The sequence below is a fragment of the Emydura macquarii genome, unplaced genomic scaffold, assembly GCF_026122565.2.
Source record: "Emydura macquarii macquarii isolate MOO-44397 ecotype Brisbane River unplaced genomic scaffold, CSIRO-AGI_Emac_v2 contig_318, whole genome shotgun sequence".
NCBI classification, from domain to species: Eukaryota; Metazoa; Chordata; order Testudines; family Chelidae; genus Emydura; species Emydura macquarii.
Window position 1 is genome coordinate 3,151,880 of NW_027130455.1, and position 18,545 is coordinate 3,170,424.

At 45.1% G+C, this 18,545-nt stretch overlaps 1 protein-coding gene across 1 annotated transcript in view; it reads right to left on the reverse strand.

Moving 5' to 3' along the window:
• Positions 1 to 8,609: 8,609 nt before the first annotated feature.
• The window catches only part of CEP126 (centrosomal protein 126), a 71,605-nt gene continuing 61,669 nt past the window's right edge, over positions 8,610 to 18,545 (reverse strand). Inside the window, exon 12 of the mRNA XM_067567167.1 lies at positions 8,610 to 9,061. Coding sequence (XP_067423268.1) covers positions 8,954 to 9,061 — 108 coding nt within the window. The 3' untranslated portion in view covers positions 8,610 to 8,953. The remainder of the gene's footprint in view (positions 9,062 to 18,545) is intronic.

Here is an 18,545-nt window from a genome sequence, read left to right on the forward strand (position 1 = left end):
AATTTCAGATGACAGAAACATCTGCAGAGAAAGATGCTGATCACACAGTTCACCTGTGACACTGGGCTTTTTGCCCTCCTGCACTATGTGCTGATGAAAGCAGGCCACTGAGATTTTTAAAGGTTTTAAACAATGAGAGCACCTATTTTCCAACTACTCAGCTGTCAAACGATCCCCAAACTTATTGTTCTTTTAAAATAGTCCAGGCTGGTTTTCTCTGGAGGATAAGAGGCCCATCTGCTTCTGGGCAATGTTAGATAACCCTTGCCTCCCTAGTCTGGAACCCCATAGTTTTCTGACAACAACTCTTCTAAACCATTCTTGGCTCCTGATAGGTGATAGACCCTTTTGCACAGAGCCGAGTTCAGTGCCTTAACCACTAGACCATCTTTCTTCCCTAATACCATATAAATATAATAATTAAACAAACTAATAATTAAATACTTTGTGTTAAAATAAAACCTTGCAATAGAAGTGCATCACAGGAACATTTCCTTCTTCGGAAATAAATTTCTTGGCTTATTTCAGTTTGGTTAATGGCTTAGTTCTTCAACAACATGTAAGTCACGGCAGAAAGCCATTATCTTATGACAATGTTCCATTCTATTGACAGTTGTGCTTATTATATTTCAGCACATTCTTATAGAGATTCACATCTTCTGTCAGAAGAAATATGATCCGCCATTGCTGAATAATAGTGAAGTTCAGGGAAAAACTGACTTTTTTTTTGTAACTAACCTAGAGAAACAAGAACCATGGAAACATTGCTATTACTTGATTAAACAAACATTAAAAACATAAATATGGGCAGTGATTAGAGTTGTGTTATCATAGAATCATAGAGTTGGAAGGGACCTCAGGAGGTCATCTAGTCCAACCCCCTGCTCAGAGCAGGACTAACCTCAGCTAAATAATCCCAGCGAGGGTTTTGTCAAGCCGCAGCTTAAAAACCTCTAAAGATGGAGATTCCACCACCTCCCTAGGTAACCCATTCTAGTGCTTCACCACCCTCCTAGTGAAAAACTTTTTCCTAATGTCCAAACTAGATCTCCCCCACTGCAACTTGAGACTGTTGCTCCTTGTTCTGTCATCTGCCACCACTGAGAACAGCCTAGCTCCATCCTCCCTGGAACCCCCTTTCAGGTAGTTAAAGGCTGCTATCAAATCCCCCTCATTCTTCTCTTCTGTAGACTGAACAAGCCTAGGTCCTTCAGCCTCTCCTCATAAGTCTTGTGCTCCAGCCCCCTAATCATTTTTGTTGCCCTCCGCTGGACTCTCTCTAACTTCTCCACATCCTTGTTGTAGTGGGGGGCCCAAAACTGGACACAATACTCCAAATGAGGCCTCACCAATGCCGAATAGAGGGGAATGATCACGTCCCGTGATCTGCTGGCAATGCTCCTACTAATGCAGCCCAATATGCTATTAGCCTTCTTGGCAACCAGGGCACACTGCTGACTCATATCCAGCTTCTTATCCATTGTAACCCCCAGGTCCTTTTCTGCAGAACTGCTGCCTAGCTTGTTGGTCCCCAGTCTGTTGCTGTGCATGGGAGTCTTCCATCCTAAGTGCAGGACTCTGCACTAGTCCTTGTTGAACCTCATCAGATTTCTTTTGGCCCAATCCTCCAGTTTGTTTAGCCCCTTCTGTATCCTATCCCTATCTTCCAGGGTATCTACCACTCCCCGCAGCTTAGTGTCATCTGCAAACTTGCTGCGGGTGCAATCCACCCCATCCTCCAGATCATTGATGAAGATGTTGAACAAAACCGACCCCAGGACCGACCCCTGGGGCACTCCGCTTGTGACTGGCTGCCAGCTAGGCATGGAGCCATTGATCACTACCCATTGAGCCCGATGATCTAGCCAGTTCTCTATCCATTTTATGGTCCATTCATCCAACCCATACTTCCTTAACTTGCTGATAAGAATACTGTGAGAGATCGTATCAAAAGCTTTGCTAAAGTCAAGGTATATCATGTCCACCGCTTTCCCCACATCCACAGAGCCAGTCACCTCTTCAGAGAAAGCAAACAGTCACTCCTTTGTCATCTGGACCTCTGTCAGAATTGTAGCTATTCATATTAGAATTTGTAATCAGTATTCAACAAGTATTGAGAAGCACAATTTGGTATAAAGATTGATCCAAAAAATAATTTGGTTGAAATCAATGGCACTAGACCAGGGATGAATTTGACCCAATATGCCCATTATACAGCACTGTTAAATATTGGATCAAATACAGGCAAACACAGATCTTACAAAAGTCTCTTTTCTCTGAAATGCTTTGGTGTACCCCAATAGCATGCGATTATGTAGAGAGAGGGATGGCATTTAACAGTGCAATTTCACAAAAAAATGTGGGCACCCCCACCAGCAATCTCATAACATTGAAGTTTATTCATATGCTCTGTGTCTGCAAAACATACAGCATACTTCTGTGAATGCAGCTATCTATAGTAGCTCTGTTGAGGCCCTCATCCTTTGCAAATGGCTACATTCTTCCCTCTCTCAATCCAGCAGCCACAGAACATTTTATTTCAGTAGGAACAAATTGGCTGGTCTCCATGATTGAGAAGTACAGTACTCATCTTTATAAAGAAATAAATAAAAGTGTATGAGTTTGTTTGGAATTGGTGCTTATGAAACTCAGTGATGAGCCGAGCTTAAAGAAAATCCCCAAAGTTTGGAAGTGATGTAAACCCTCATCTTTCATCCAACCTCTACTTGAAGGGATTAGGAATACATTTCACCTATGGGCAGGTTATTCCATAATTGCCCACGTTAGGTTTTTTTTTTACTACCTTCCTCTGAAGCAACTGATACTAGCCACTCTCAGAGATGGGATATTAGACTAGGCGGACCACTGGTCTGATCTGGTGTGGGAAGTCCTATGAGTGAGGCATAGTGCAGGCAAATGCTGTGCAAGTTGCTCACATAGTTTTGTGAATGCAGTTCTCATCTGATCCGTCACCACACTGGCATTTCAGTCCCATGACTGATTTATCACGTTGTGACAAAGAGTGTGGAGGCTTTATCAGGCGGGCAAATATTTGACCAGTGTGAGACCACCAAATGCATCATTTACTCTTTGGGTAATAAAGCAGACTTCGAATCCAGGTCCGTAAAGGTACAAATACTACTGCATTCGTTGCTTGCTTCACCTTTGCCCCAAAGACGCTTCAGTGGGAAAATTACTTTTACAGCTAAATTCTGTTTTCAGATATGTTCAGGTAGCTCCCAGTGAAGAATCCAAGGACAGAATTCAACCCTTGAACTATATCTTATATTGCTTCCGCTTATGCTGTAGGTAATAGTTTAATATTTTCTGGGATTGTGAGCTGGAGTATCAAGCTCTAACACCACTTGGTCACCAATTCCTTTGAACTCCTATTGTTAGTGCCTCTTGCAGCTCCATCCTTGTAGAGGGATGCTGGTCGCTCCGCCCCCTCTCGATCGGAGGGAGGTCACACCACCTCACTTGATCACTGTCTACTGACGGGGAATTAGCCAATAAACAGTTGAATCACCCCTGGCCCACACACGGGGCTGGGCAAGGACGTAGACTAATCACCCCTGGCCTTCAGGCAGGTCTGGAGCCAAACTGTAGTCTATAGGGTTGAATGCCACAGCAGTCTAGGGGCACAGGTAGAGGGGTGGGGTGCCAGGGGGACATAGGCCCACCCGACTCCACCATGTTCTAATCCAGTACCAGTGGGAGAGTATTCCACCATAGGTCAGAGGGGAATCCAGCTGTAACACACTGACTATGCCACCAGCAGCACTACAGCCCGCTGGACTTGGCTATCCTTTGGCTACTTCCTTCCTGCCCCTCGGGGTATACCTGGGTCCACAGGGCATCCTCAGTCTCTCTAGGGTAGGTGGCCAGTTGCAGTCCTGGTGGTTCCCCTACAGGCATAGGCTCTGCAGCAGGCAGGCAGGGCATCTCTGGGTTTGTCAGCAGCCTGGAGCAAACGGTGCATCTGCCTCCCTCACTGTCTCAGCTGAGCTGGGGCCCTGTCTTTTATACTTCCTGTCCCACCAACCCACTTCCAGGGGAAGGGGTGAGATTGGTCCGGCTCCATCCACCTAGGCCTGAAGGGGGCTCCTCCCCATCTAGCTCAGAGGGAGGCCACACCGCCTCACTACAATCCTTTTCAGAAGTATGATCTTGTGGTTGACATTAGACTAGGACTCAGGAAATCTGGGCTCATTTCTTGGTTCCATTACAAATTTCCTGGTTAACCTTGGACAAATCGTTTAACCTCAGTTCCCCATATGTAAAAACATTCTTTGTTTTCATGTCTATACATTGTAAGCTCACCAGAGCAGGGACACTCTTACTATACCCTAGGGTTTACCCTGATCAACTAACCTCGGTTTCGTGTTAACTTGCATATACATTAGGGTTTAAGTGCTGCTTCAAATGGGGTTTGCTAACATGATTTAAAATACCCTTTCTCCTAGTTTCAACAAAGTCTCTGTATTTGTAGTGCTTAGTACAATGGGGCCCTCTAGGCACCATAGTAATACAAAAAATAATTCAGTATTAATGCAGCTAACATGGTGTGACACAGACAGATGTCCTTTGTAAGTCCCCAGTTCATTTCTGGTTGTCATATTACTTGCCAGGGTGCTGAGGCTGAAGAAGGTGGCAAGAGTCAATGAGGGTATTTCCAACTCAAAGAAGCTGATTTCAACTTGAAGGGAAGAAAAGTTACATTGAAAAGGAAATGTGCAGATTTACTCTTCTCAAAGGTAGCTTTATTTCGTGCTCTAGCTCCCCTGGTAGGATTGCCTGTGACTCATCAGTCTTGAATTCAATAAAAGAAGTGTATTTAAGTATAGCAGTACTTTCATTAAAATGGGGCGAGGACATATGCTTTACTTAGAATAGCTGAAAGTCATTCTTTATTAAATACAGTGAAAGCACTGTTGTATAGTTGGACATATCTGGAGCCACCTCTATGGTTGTTCTAAAACATCCAGCTCAGAATCTTTGAAAATCAGGCTCATAATGTGCATGCTTAGGGAAGAAAATGCTTTACAATAAACATAAGTGTTCTTTGTATTTAGGCTTACAATTGAGCCCCGTTAACCTGTTTTTCTTATATTTTCTTGTCAACTTAACTTTTTGTCAAGGCAAAGAAGTGGGTGAGGTTTACATTTGGGAGCAGCAAAGAACTGGGCAGGGTAAAGAGTTTTCGAAAGAAATCCAACTTGCCCAAACATGAAGATGTTCATTTCTGAAGCAAACCTGTTTGGCAAACAGTTGATTTTAATATACTCTATACTTTGTCCACCCTTTAAGAAAATAAAAGTTTTTCAGACTTTGATTTCCTTGAGGTGAGAAGGAATGTCTAGAACTGTCAGTCTCAAGAACTATGGCCAAGATTTTAAAAATTAGCTCTTAAGCAGAGTGGCTGCTTTTCAACAGTGGTGAGCACCTAACAGCTCCCCATGACTTCATTTGTATTTGGGGGTGCTCAATACTTTTGAAAAGCAGGCCACTTATTTAGACCTCTAAATAAGGACTTTCAAGTAGGATATTCAAGAGTGATTTAGGCGCGTAAATCCTATTGATTTTCAATGGAACTTGTGCTCTTAAGTCAACTGAGCTCTATTGAAAATTCCACTCCAGAAGCCCCATTTTAGGAATCCACTTTTTAAAATCTCAGTCTTTATTTCTAGTTAAGGGGACAGTGGCTTGACTCAAGAGCTTTGCTTGCTTCCTACACCAGTGGGAAAAATATTGCATGGGATGACATTCTAGCTCTCTGACGGGCAGGATTGTTTTTGAACCTCAGCCTCCAGTATTTGAATTATTTGCTTTCCCTTTCAATTGCTGTGGGGAGAGTTTTCTCCAGAGTTTAAATATTAAATCTACTGAGGGAAATCCTCACCATACTGGAATGTTACAGTATACTGCATACAAACAGAAGGGTATGGGCTCAGCATAGTCAGGGCAAACAAATTCTGATTTCAATGGCTATGTTCACTTGCCCTGAGTATATGTACACTTTTTCATGGAGATTTTAGACGTCTGTTGTGAACAGCAAGAGCCTAGTAAGAATGGAGACACATTAGAATCTTTCACCAAGTGGCTGCAACTTTGGGCTCCTTTTCTTGGCAGCAATGACCGGGAGGAAAACAAAAGCCATCCCTAGGCATTGCCAACTTTCTTCCCTTTCGATGCCCAAATCTAGCGTATCCTGATTTGTCTCAGATTTAATCCAGCCCATGTAAACCTGAAAGGTCCTATCAGACCTGTATTATTCCCAGGCCCACAGCCATTTCAAGGCCTAACTGGAGGCAAAGGGAAGTATTACTTCCTTTCCCAGACTGAGTGGGTTGGGGAAAATCCTAACTCTACTTCTGCTGGGAGGAATATAATTTCTGCTGTTAGGACCATCTGCCACAGAAGCAGCTAGCATTAATTTTAGCTGATGAGCCCCACAAGCAACCAGTTCTCAATCCATTCTAAAGTGGCCAGTTTGCAGTGGAGCAGGAGGCAAAGGATAAGGTCTGCTTTCATCTCGTCCTCGTTTTACTCCTGTAAGCCGATCCCAGCACTTCTTAGAAGCACTGGGATTGATCAAAGGCAAGGGAGGGCTGGCATTGGCTGGCAGGTGCCATTATGCCCCCTGAAAGGCTGTGGGCACCTTCCATACTCCCTCCTTGCAACCCAGAGCTGGCTGTGATGGATGTTCCTGCTTCTGTTTTGACTTATATGGAGACTTCTGTGAAACTTACTTTTATCACATTATCTTTCACAGTGTTTGGAAATGAAAACAACAAAGGGAACACAACATATCAAACAATCTTCCCATGCTTTGAAACATTACAGGAGGTAGAACAAGAGAGCAGCCTCTGCTAAGCGGATTAGAACTGGTCAGACATTTGAGTTGAAAGTTTTCCATTGCAAAATGCTTCTTTGGCAGAACCAAATTTTTTCAACAGAATTTTTCACAAAAGAAAAAAATCAAAACAAAAACTTTTCAGAAACATTTTGAAATTTAATTTCAAAACTTTATTTTTCATTTTTATATTTTTATTTTTACATTATTTCATGACTTGTCAGTAGTGGTAATAGTAGTAGTGCACAAAATGACACATGTCAGGTCATAACATGAACAAGTCGTTTTGTTCTAATTACTATTGTCAGGACATATGACAAAATAGTTGAAATATTATTTTAATTATTTTACATTATTTTACTTTTAAAATCATTAAGGGCAGCTGCTACTTAATACAAATCATATCTTACATATTATTTTCTAGATCAAAGTTTTTCCTGTTTCTAGGATACTAGAAAATAAGAGTCAAAGTTTGAATCTGAATTTAGTAGCTGGTGCCCTTAATGATTTAAAATAAAATAGAATATTCTCAATTACTACATCATTGACATCTTGTCATATTTTGACATGACCTAATAATGATGACATGTCATGTTGTGCACTACTACTATTAACCTGTCATGCAAGAATGTAAAAATAATAAATATAAAAGTGAAAAAAAATTCAAAATAAATATTCTACTTTGAAACAATTTCAAATTTTGTAAATTAATTTTTTGGAATTGTCATTTTTGTGGGAAATTAAAAATAATTATTTTCATAGAATGAAAAATTTAGGAATGTTGACATTTCCCAGATAAAGGAAATTCTGAGTTTTGACCAGCTCTAACTGGGATATATTGAATCAGTTATAGTGCACTACGGTAGATAAGGAAATGTCGCAAAGATATAGGCTGGACAAACTCTGCAGTAAATGTTCTTCAGATTTTAGAGGGGCTCTCAGGAACTGTACTAACAGAAACCATGGCTTAAGTATACGAGGTGGTTTTCGCTTTCAAATCTTCATTGGATAACAGGCTATAATTAGTTTGCTACCTACAATGTCTTGATCAATGTAAAGATGCTATTCTCAGAATAAGGTAGGCCTAGAATAATTTTCCCTAGACATGCACATAAACTGTAGAACACTAGGAGCCATAGTAGAAAACTGTCTTAATTTATGCTTATGCCTGCTAAAATTAAATTTGTTAGTCTTTAAAGTGCCACAAAACTCTCGTTGTTTTGTCTTAATTTTGTGACACAGATATTTTTCCTCTTTCCTTTGTGGCACATACCATATGTATGTAAGTGTGAATCACCTGTGTAAGCTCTGTGTAAACTCAAAAGCTTGTGTCTTTCACCAACAGAAGTTGGTCCAATAAAAGATATACTCACCCACCTTGTTTCTCTAATAGCCTGGGTCCAACACAGCTACAACAGCACTGCACACAACATAGATAAGAGTAGTACAGTCAAGGAAATTCAAAAGCTAGAAAGGTTCCAGTACTTTCAGTAAGAGCAGCAGGAAGAGAAACCAAGAGAAACATGAAGCTGACAGTGTGGTCAGTTCTAGGGCCATCAAACAGAACTGTTGACCAAGAGGCATAGACCAGTCTGCAGTAGTTTGGAGTGGAGCCATCAAATGAAGGATAAGAGATGCAACATTTACCTAGCTGCTCCATGGATTATAGATAATCAGATCATTTTCTACAACATACCTTTTACAAATGTAATAGAATTTATTAGCAAATCTGGAAAACCATGAAATTAGGAGATTAGTTTATACATAATCTTAACCTGAATAGCAAAATAATCTCTTTTCCATGTAATTTTAATTAAAGATACAGTAAATTTACAACCAACAATAGATTCATTAAAATTTGAGGTATTTCCAGTCTTCTAAATATACAGTATTTTACAATAAAGTGCATAATAAAGTGGAATTAATGTCTTAAATGTAAACTAGTCAACTGACGTTCATTACATATGTTACATCTTTATTCTGTGGTTGATTTTATAGTATGTAGAATGTGTTTTGAATACAAGTATACATTACATAAAGAGCACACGAGGCTGTATTAAAATAAAATCCAGTGAAGCAGCCTTTGCTAAGTCCTTGTCAGTATCTTCTCTGCAATCGTGATAGAGTATCTGCTGACATACTCTGATACCTTCGCATGACCAATGGAGAGTCCACAGAAGGAGAAGATGCAGATTGCTGATCGTTCTATAACAAATTGAAGAATAATGCTTTTATATGTGTAACATACTGTTGGGGATGTCCAGAGCTCTGTTACCCCTCTGCCTCAGCAAGAGTGAGTTTTGCTGGAGATTAGACTGTGTGTCAGCTCCCTGTCACACCTGTCAGTCTTCCTCATCAACAAATTCATCAAGGCTCTCCCAGCCAAACCTCACCTAGCAGGTAGCAATGTGTGAACTTGAGCGTCTCCCTACCACTGTGCATTCACAGAAGATATTAAATTTGCTGCTCTGTTAAAGAATCAGTCACATTTTATTAATTTAACTGAGGTAAATACACCCTTCTCTTCAAACACAGCACTGAATTGGTTTATAGCAGGGGTGGCCAAACCACGGCTCGTAAGCTGCATGCGGATCTTTGACAGCTCAAGCGTGACTCGTGGAGCTCCCCATACTCTCTCCCCATTCTCCGCCTACTAGCCTGAGGGGGGAGAGGGGGCCTCGGGGCTTCCGCCCTATGATGGGGAGGGGGGCCTTAGGGCTTCTGCCCTGTGGGAGACGTCTGCTGGAGTTGGGGCTTTGGTACAAGTCCTGAGCCCCGGCAAGCGCCTCCTGTGGGGCGGAAGCCCTGAGACCCCCCTCCCTACCACAGGACAGAAGCCCTAAGCCCTGGCAGGTGCCTCCCATGGAGTGAAGCTCCAAAACCCCCCTCCTCACCACAGGGCAGAAGACTTATGACCAGGATGGAGACCCACAAAGCCCCTAGCTCTAGCAGTAATTAGCTATGAAAGAGTAAGCAGGATGTTAATATTTTAAAAAATGCATGTGTAACGGTTGTGCATGTCTTGCAGCTTTCGAACTTCTCAAGATTATTGTATTTGGCTCCGAGGGTCAGTAAGTTTGGCCATCCCTGGTTTATAATAAAAGTAAAATAAGTGTACTAAAAACGAGCATGGATTAAGTGATACCAAATAAAAGACAAAAGGTAGAAATAGTTACACAAAAATAAAAAAGAATACGCACATCTAAAAGTCTAAAATTTAATCTAACAAGATACAGTCTTTGTTCAAGATGGTTTCTCTCACCCCCAGTCTCCTTTCCAGCCTTTTACTGGCTGGCCTGGCCAGGACACATAACAGAGATTAAATCACTTAGTTTCTTTATCTCTTTAAGGCGAAGGATCAGGATGGAGTCTCTCTCTGTACCTTACATACCCAAAGAGGTTGTTTTTGTCTTACAAGTCAGGGAGGCCTCCTGGGGATTCAGTCTCCTGTCTTTGTGGAATGCAGGAGCCATGTTAATTTTTTCAAGTTCAAGATCAGGACAACCCTTGTGGTTTACTTGATAGTTTTGTTTACTGCTAATATGCAAACTGAGGTAAACCCACATTCCTTTATCTAGGACAGACCTGTTTATCACCTATACCTAGGCGAGGCTCTTTTGTCTTAAATACACTCTAGTAACATCTTACAGATGGAATTCATAATTTCACATATAAGAGAGGTAACTGAGGTTCTTCAAGATGTGTGTCCCTTTGGGTGCTCCACTTTAGGTGTCAGTGTGTCCCGCTGCTGTTGATTGGAGATTTTTGAAGCAGTGCCTGTCAGGGCCGCATATGTGCAGCGGATGTCTCGTGGCGCTTTTGGCGCCTTACCCGCTGCACGCACAACCCAACCCCTTCAGTTCCTTCTCTACCGTAGAATTCTAGCTACAAACTCCGAAGATGAGGAGTGTAAGGGGGGGTAGTGGGGCACCTACAGGGATACACGTCTCAGAGAAAGAATGGTTACTCTTAACTGTTAACTGTTGTTCTTCAAGATGTGTTGCTCATGTCTATTCTGATTTAGATGTGTGCGCGCACCACATGCATCAGTGCCGGAAGTTTTTCCTAGTGGTACCCATAGGGCAGACTCTAGTGCCCTCTGCAGCAGTGCGCATATGCGCTCGTATATAGGGCGCTCCCAGCCCCCCTCCCTTCCAGTTCCTTCTTGCCAGAACTCCGACAGAGGGGATGGAGGGTGGGTTGTGGAATGGACATGAGAGACAGATCTCGAAGAACAACAGTTATGAGGTAAGTAACCGTTCTTTTGCTTCAAGTGCTTGCTCATGTCCATTCTGATTTAGGTGACTTACCAGCTGTGTCTCTGGAGGTGGGCAGGAGTTCATGGCTGTGAAGATTGCAGTACTGCTCTGCCGAATCCTTCATTGTCCGAGCTTGCTGTGTGATGGCATAGTGGGATGTGAAGGTATGTATGGACGACCATGTAGTGGCCCTACAAATATATTGAATAGGCACATGTGCCAGGAAAGTCGCTGAAGATGCCTGGGCCCTTGTGGAGTGGGCCGACAGGGACACCGGAGGCGCGACTCTGTCTTGTTCATAACAAGCTTGAATTCAGGCTGTAATCCAGGATGATATTTGTTGCGAGGAGACTGGTTTGCCCTTCATCCTGTCAGCAATCGCTATGAAGAGTTGTGTGGAACAGCAGAATGGTTTGGTCCTATCGATGTAGAAGGCTACATCCCTCCTTACATCGAGTGAGTGCAGGCACCTCTCTTCGGTAGAGCTGAGAGTCTTAGAGCAGAATACCGGTAGGAAGATGTCCTGATTAACATGAAAGTGGGAAACGACCTTTGGGAGGAACGCAGAATGAGGGCGGAGCTGGACCTTGTCCTTGAAGAACACCGTATAAGGCGGCTCCAAGGTCAGGGCCTTAATCGCTGACACCCTGTGTGCAGAGGTGATTGCTACTAGAAAGGCCACCTTCTAGGACAAGTGCATGAGTGAGCAGGAGGGCAACAGTTCGAAAGGCGGAGCGGTGAATTGGAACAGGACAAGGTTCAGGTCCCACTGGGGAACTGGCTCTCTATCGGAGGAAAGAGCCTTTCCAACCCCTTAAGGAATCTAGCTGCCATCTCGTGGGAGAAAATTGATTTTCCCTGTATTGGTGGGTGAAATACCAATATTGCTGACAGATGAACTTTTACTGACGAAAAGGCTAAGTCTTCCTGTTTTAAATGAAGCAAATAGTCCAGGATCACCTGTATAGGAGACTTCGTCGGTGATACATTCTGACAGGCCGCCCAGCAGGCGAAGTGCTTCCACTTTGCTAGGTAGGACTCCCTGGTGGAAGGCTTCCTATTTTCCAATGGCAATTTCTGGACCTGGGCCAAACAGTGGTGCTCTTCCCTGTTCAGCCATGCAGCAGCCACGACATCGGATGCAGGGAGGCTAGGTCCGGGTGAAATAAACGACTCCTGTCTTGGGAAATGAGGCCTGGGCGCAGTGGCAGAGACCAAGGTTGAGCCACCAAGAGATCCAAAGCATCCGAAACCAGTGTTGGCGAGGCCACTCCAGGGCTATCAGGATGATTTGTGCTTTGTCACTCTTGACTTTTTCACCAGAACTCTGCACAAGAGGTATCGGGGAAACACGTACATGAGATCCCTTTACCACAGGAGGAGGAAAGTATCTGTCAGAAAGCTGTCCTCCGACCCCAGGAGAGAGCAGAAGCGAACACATTTCCTGTTTTCCCTGGTGGCAAATAGGTCCACCCGGGGAGTTCCCCACCTTTGGAAGATGCAGTTGGTCACCTCCTGGTGGAGTGACCACTGGTGGTGAGAGCAAAAGGATCTGCTCAAACGATCTGCTAAGGTATTCTTCAGCCCTGGCAGATGGACCACTTCAAGGTGGATGTCGTGATCCACACAGAAATCCCACAGACATATGGCTTCCCGACACAGGGCTGAGGATCTGGCTCCCCCTTGCTTGATGATATAGTACATTGCCGCTGTGTTGTCCATGAGGACCTGCACCAACCTTTTGGACAGGTGCGGCAGGAACACCTCACAAGCCAGCCAGATGGTCATGAGCTCCTTGACATTTATGTGAACAGCTAACTCCTAGCATCCTGAGGGCACCAAGGTGGGCTTCCCACCCCACATCTGAGGCATCTGAGACCAAGGACAGCGTCGGTCTCGGGGCCTTGAAGGGTTTCCTGTTAGCACCTGTTGAGGGTTCATCCACCATGACAGGGAGGTAAGTATGTGTGTGTGTGGGACTGTGAGAACCCTGTCGAGGGAGTGCCTTGATGGGGAATACACCGTGACCAGCCACATTTGGAGCAGCCGAAAATGCAGCCTCGCGTAGTGGATCATGTAAGTACAAGCTGCCATATGTCCCAGGAGGCTGAGGCATACACTCACTGTGGTAATTGGGTGGTCCCTTAGCCTGGCTATAAGCCCCGTCATAGCCCAGAATCTGGTGTGGGCAATAGTGCTTTGGCTTAGATAGAGTCCAGGACTGCCCGCACGAACTGTATTCTCTGTACAGGCGTAAATAATGATTTCTGTTAATTTATTAACAGGCCCAGTGACCGACACATTTCTCTCACGATTCCTATGTCATGATGGACATGCTCCCTTGTGTGGCCTCTGATGAGCCAATCGTTGAGGTAAGGAAACACGTGCACTTTCCTGTGCCAGAAGTGGGCCACTACTACTGCCATATATTTGGTAAAAATGCAAGAAGCAGTAGAAAGGCTGAATGGTAGGACTGCAAATTGGTAGAGTCGTGCTCCCACTATAAACCGCAGGAACCTCCTGTAGCCCGGGAAAATAGTGATATGAAAATAAGCATCCTTTAATTTGAGGGTGATGAACCAGTCGCCCAGATCCAGAGAAGGAATGATGGCTGCTAGGGAGACCATGCGAAATTTTAGCTTTTTGAGGAACTAGTTTAGGGGCCTTAAATCCAGTATGGGTCTCAAGCCCCCTTTTGCCTTTGGGATCAGAACATACCATGAGTAGAATCCTTTTCCTCTCAGACTCTGAGGGACCTCCTCCACCGCTCCCATCTGCAGGAGGACTTGTACCTCTTGGATGAGGAGTTGCTCATGAGAGGGGTCCCTGAAGAGGGACAGGAAAGAAGGGTGGGATCAAGACGAACTGTGGGGTGTAGCCAATAGCCACTATCTTTAACACCCAACAGTCTGATGTAATGGCTATCCAGGCCAGAAGAAAAGAGGCAAGGCGGGAGGAGAACAGTCAGGAAACTGGATCTTGAGTGTAAACTGGTTGGTCGCCTCCAGGCGCACCTTCAAAAGCTTCTCTTTTCCCCCCGAGGAATGGTGGCTCAGGTCTGGTTTCAAAGTAGATGCCGTCAAATTGCCCTGGCAATGCTTGTATTCTCTATTTCTCTTTCTGTAGGGCTCCCCTGTGGACTGGCCTCTGAAGCTCTGTTGCTCTGAGGGCCTGAAGTGTCTCCTTGAGGAGGACAAGGTATAAAGGCCCAACAAGCGCAGCGTGGCCCTAGAGTCCTTCAGACCAAGCAGCCTGGAGTCGGTCTGGTCCGCGAACAGAGCAGCGCCATCAAATGGAAGGTCCTGGATGGACTGCTGGACTTCTGTTGAGATACCAGACAACTGGAGCCATGAAGCTCTTCATTGCCCATGCTGCCGAGTCTGCTGCATCTGAAGCCTCCTGCAACGAGACCCTGGCCACAGTCTTCCCTCCTCCAAGATGGCCTCAAACTCTTGTTTGAAGGACTGGGGGAGGGAGTCAGAAAACTTTTCCAGTGATTACCAGATGTTAAAATGGTATCGCTCCAGCAACGCCTGCTTGTTAGACATCCTTAGCTGTAGGCTCCCTGTCGAATAAATTTTTCTTTGCTTCTTTATTCTTTATTCTTTGCTTCTTTATTCTTTGGAATGCAGGTCATTTGCCCCTGTCTGTTGTGCTTGTTAGCCGCCGCGACCACCAGCCCGGAGATGGATGCGTGTATAGATATTCGAAACCCTTAGCTGGCACATAGTACTTTTTCTCTGCCAGCTTGAATGTGGAGGGCAGAGATACTGGGGTTTGCCACCAAGCCTTAGGCAGCTTCACTACCCTTTCATGCACCGGGAGGGCCACCCTGGAAGGGGCTGCATATACCAGGATGCCAAAGAGCTCATCCACAGGTTCTTTAAGCTCCTCTATCTTAATGCCCAGGTTAGCTGCAACCTTTTTCAGCAGGCCCTGATGTGATCTATAATCATCCAGTGGGGCAGCATGCGAGGAGCCCACTACTGCCTCGTCTGGGGAGGACAAGGAGGAGGCTGGTAGCTGAGGGGCTGCTGGTGCCTCTTTCTTAGTTGGGGTGGTCACCGATGGACTTTCCGAAAGTGACCCCTCATGCTCCGAGTTGACGTCTAAGGCCAGTGCCATAGTGGCTTCTTTTGAAGGGCGTGGCACTGAAGTTCCCATAGATGAGAGTGGGTAGGGCACCGTGGAATGGGGAAATCCCTGTGGGTTCCAGTATTGCCAGGGTCCAGTCCATTGTCCTTGAGGCCATCCCCCCATCTGAGGTGGCATGAAGAAAACAGCAGGGGGCTTTGTAGCCTGCGTCTTCAGGGGGGACTATAACCCCCGAATCTGAAGAGGTATATCCCAGTGATCATGGGGGCGCCGACATTGCCTGTTTTTCTGAGTCTCTATGCTGGAATTCTGGTGTCGGGGAGCAGTGTCTGGAGCTGGAGTGTTGGCCACATCCTGACTGCGTCTTCTCCTTCAGCTTTCTGTAGGACTTGAGTGGTGCCACAGCTCCGGTGACCTGCTGCATGCTGGCAATTTGCGATGCTGCGGGCTGGGCGAACTTTGAGGCTCTGAAGATCAACGCCAACACTCGGTGGATCGGAGCCAGTGCTCTGGGGATCAGTGCCTAGCGCCTGGCGACTGCAGGCATGAACCTGATCTGTGTGGGAGCAGATCTGGAGACTGGTGCCGAGAACCCGATGAGCGCCTCAAGGCTGGTGAACGGTGACCAGTTGACGGGGGGGGGGGGGGGGGGGGGGGCGGGGCTGTTGCACAGACGCTGGCATCCCCTTCAACAAACTCCCAGCCACAGTGTCGGCTCCTCAGTGCGGGGGCCTACCCTCACTTGGTGTAGGCGGCACCAGCATGGCCAACAGGTCCTTCATCGCCTGGAATGCCTCAGGCATGGAGGGGATCAATAGGTGGTGTGGGCCTCTGCCACACTCTGGAGTCAGCGGTGGCACGGGTGCCGGGCTCGACGTCTGTCTGGGCAGAGACCCCTTCCATGCTGACTCCGGCTTCCTTGAAGTTTTCTTAGCCGGCTTCAGTGCCGGCAAATGCTCCCTTCCTGAGTGTGCTTTCTTTTGGCGCTTCTTCGGCACCAGGAATACCAAACCGTGCTGGGTTGACTCTGATGCCAGAGGACTGCTCTTTAATGATGCCGTGGTACTTGGTCCTGAGTCCGATCGCAGCTCTGACACTGGTCTGAGCGCTGCCTCCATGAGAAGGGCCTTAAGTCTAATGTCCCGGTCCTTCGTAGGTCTCGGGCAAAAGCTCCTACAGATCTTACACTTCTTAGAGAGGTTATCATGCATTTAGGGACTAACAAGAAGAATTTTTTATATAAGCTGGGGATGAATCAATTGGAAGCGACAGAGTAAGAGAAGGACCTGGGCATATTGGTTGATCACAGGATGACTATGAGCTGCCAATGTGATGTGGCCATGAAAAAAGCTAATGCGGTCCTAGGATGCATCAGACGAAGTATTTCCAGTAGAGATAGGGCGGTGTTAGTACCGTTATACAAGGCGCTGATGAAACCTCATCTGGAATACTGTGTGCAGTTCTGGTCCCCCATGTTTAAGAAAGATTAATTCAAACTGGAACAAGTGCAGAGAGGGCTACTAGGATGATCCACGGAATGGAAAACCTACCTTATGAGAGGAGACAAGCTTGGCTTGTTTAGCTGAACCAAAAGTAGGTTGAGGGGAGATATGATTGTTCTCTATAAATACAACAGAGGGATAAATAACAGGGAGGGAGAGGAATTATTTAAGTTCAGCACCAATATGGACACAAGAGCTAAAGGATATAAAGTGGCTCTCAGGAAGTTTAAACTTGAAATTAGATGCAGGTTTCTAACCATCAGAGGAGTGAAGTTCTCGAATAGCCTTTCAAGGGGAGCAGTGGGGGCAAAAAACCTAGCTGGCTTCAAAACTGAGCTTGATAAATTTATGGAGAGGATGGTATGATGGGACAGCCTAATTTGGCAATTGACTGATCTTTGACTACTCTGTACTTTAAAGTCTTTAAACCCTGATTTGAGGACTTTAATAACTCAATCATAGGTTAGAGGTTTATTACAGGAGTGGGTGGGTGAGGTTCTGTGGCCTGCATTATGCAGGAAGTCAGACTAGATGATCATATTGGTTCCTTCTGACCTTAGAGTCTATGAGTTTCTCCCCCCAACACCTTAAAGAGCTCTGATCCAGGTCGCTCAGTGGCATAGACTTCTTAAACGAAGCGCAGGGTTTAAACCCTGGGGAACGGAGCACGCCCCTACCCTGGGAACTTACTAACTAATGGACTAACAACTAAACTACCTACTTTAAACTATATACACTAGGAATTACTAGAAAGCTAGAAACCACTAGCAAACGAAGACTTGCGAGAGCAAGAGAGTTGTTCTAGCACTGTCACGGTTGGCAAGAAGGAACTGGTATGGAGGGGGACCAGCAGCACCCTATATGCGAGCACATATGAATGTCGCTACAGAGGGCAGTAGAGCCAGCCCTACAGGTACCATTAGGGGAAAAACGTCCGGCACCAGTGCATGTGGTGTGCACACACACCTAAATCAGAATGGACATGAGCAAGCACTTGAAGAACCTCAGTTATTGCATAGGGTGAATAATCCTCTCTTCTTCGAGTGCTGTTGCTGTGGTGCTGCACTTTAGGTGACTGTTGAGTAGTGCCCTGTCGTGGATGAAGGGCCTTTGGAGTGTTTCAGGAGGCTGATGTTAACACTGTAAAGTCTAACAGTATGTCATTGTTTGAGCTATGTATAATTGCATAATGTTTTATGACTGTGTGCTCAGCGGCCCATATTGCAGCTTGGCAAATGTCTGTAAGAGGTACATTTTTCAGGAATGCGACAGATGTTGCTATCACCCTAATGGAGAGGGTTCTAATATGCAAAAGTGGTTTTGCTCTGCTTTGTTTGTAGCAAAGGTAGATGCAGCTAGAGGTCCATTTGGAGAGTCTCTGGGTAGATATTGTGGATCCCTTGGATTATTCAATAGTTGATACAAACAGTCTTGGTAATTTGCGGAATGTTTTGGTTCTATCTAGATAGAACACCAATGCTCTTTTGACATCTAGTGTGTGCCAGCTAGCTTCTTATTGATTCTGATGCAGTTTGGGATAGAACATAGGAAGGTGTATAACTTGGTTTATATGAAAGGACAATGTTACTTTAAGTAGAAATGTAGGGTGAGGTCTTAGAGTAATTTTGTCCTTAAAGAAGATGGTGTAAGAAGGATGTGCTATGAGAGCTCCTATTGGCCTACCCTTCTAGCGGAGGTGATTGCAACTAAGAATGCTATTTTCATTGACAGGTGAAGGACTGAAGATGTAGCTAGAAGTTCGAATGAGGGATCTGTGAGAGACTTTAGCACCAGCTTTAAATACCAAGTTGGTGTGGGATCATGGACTTCTGG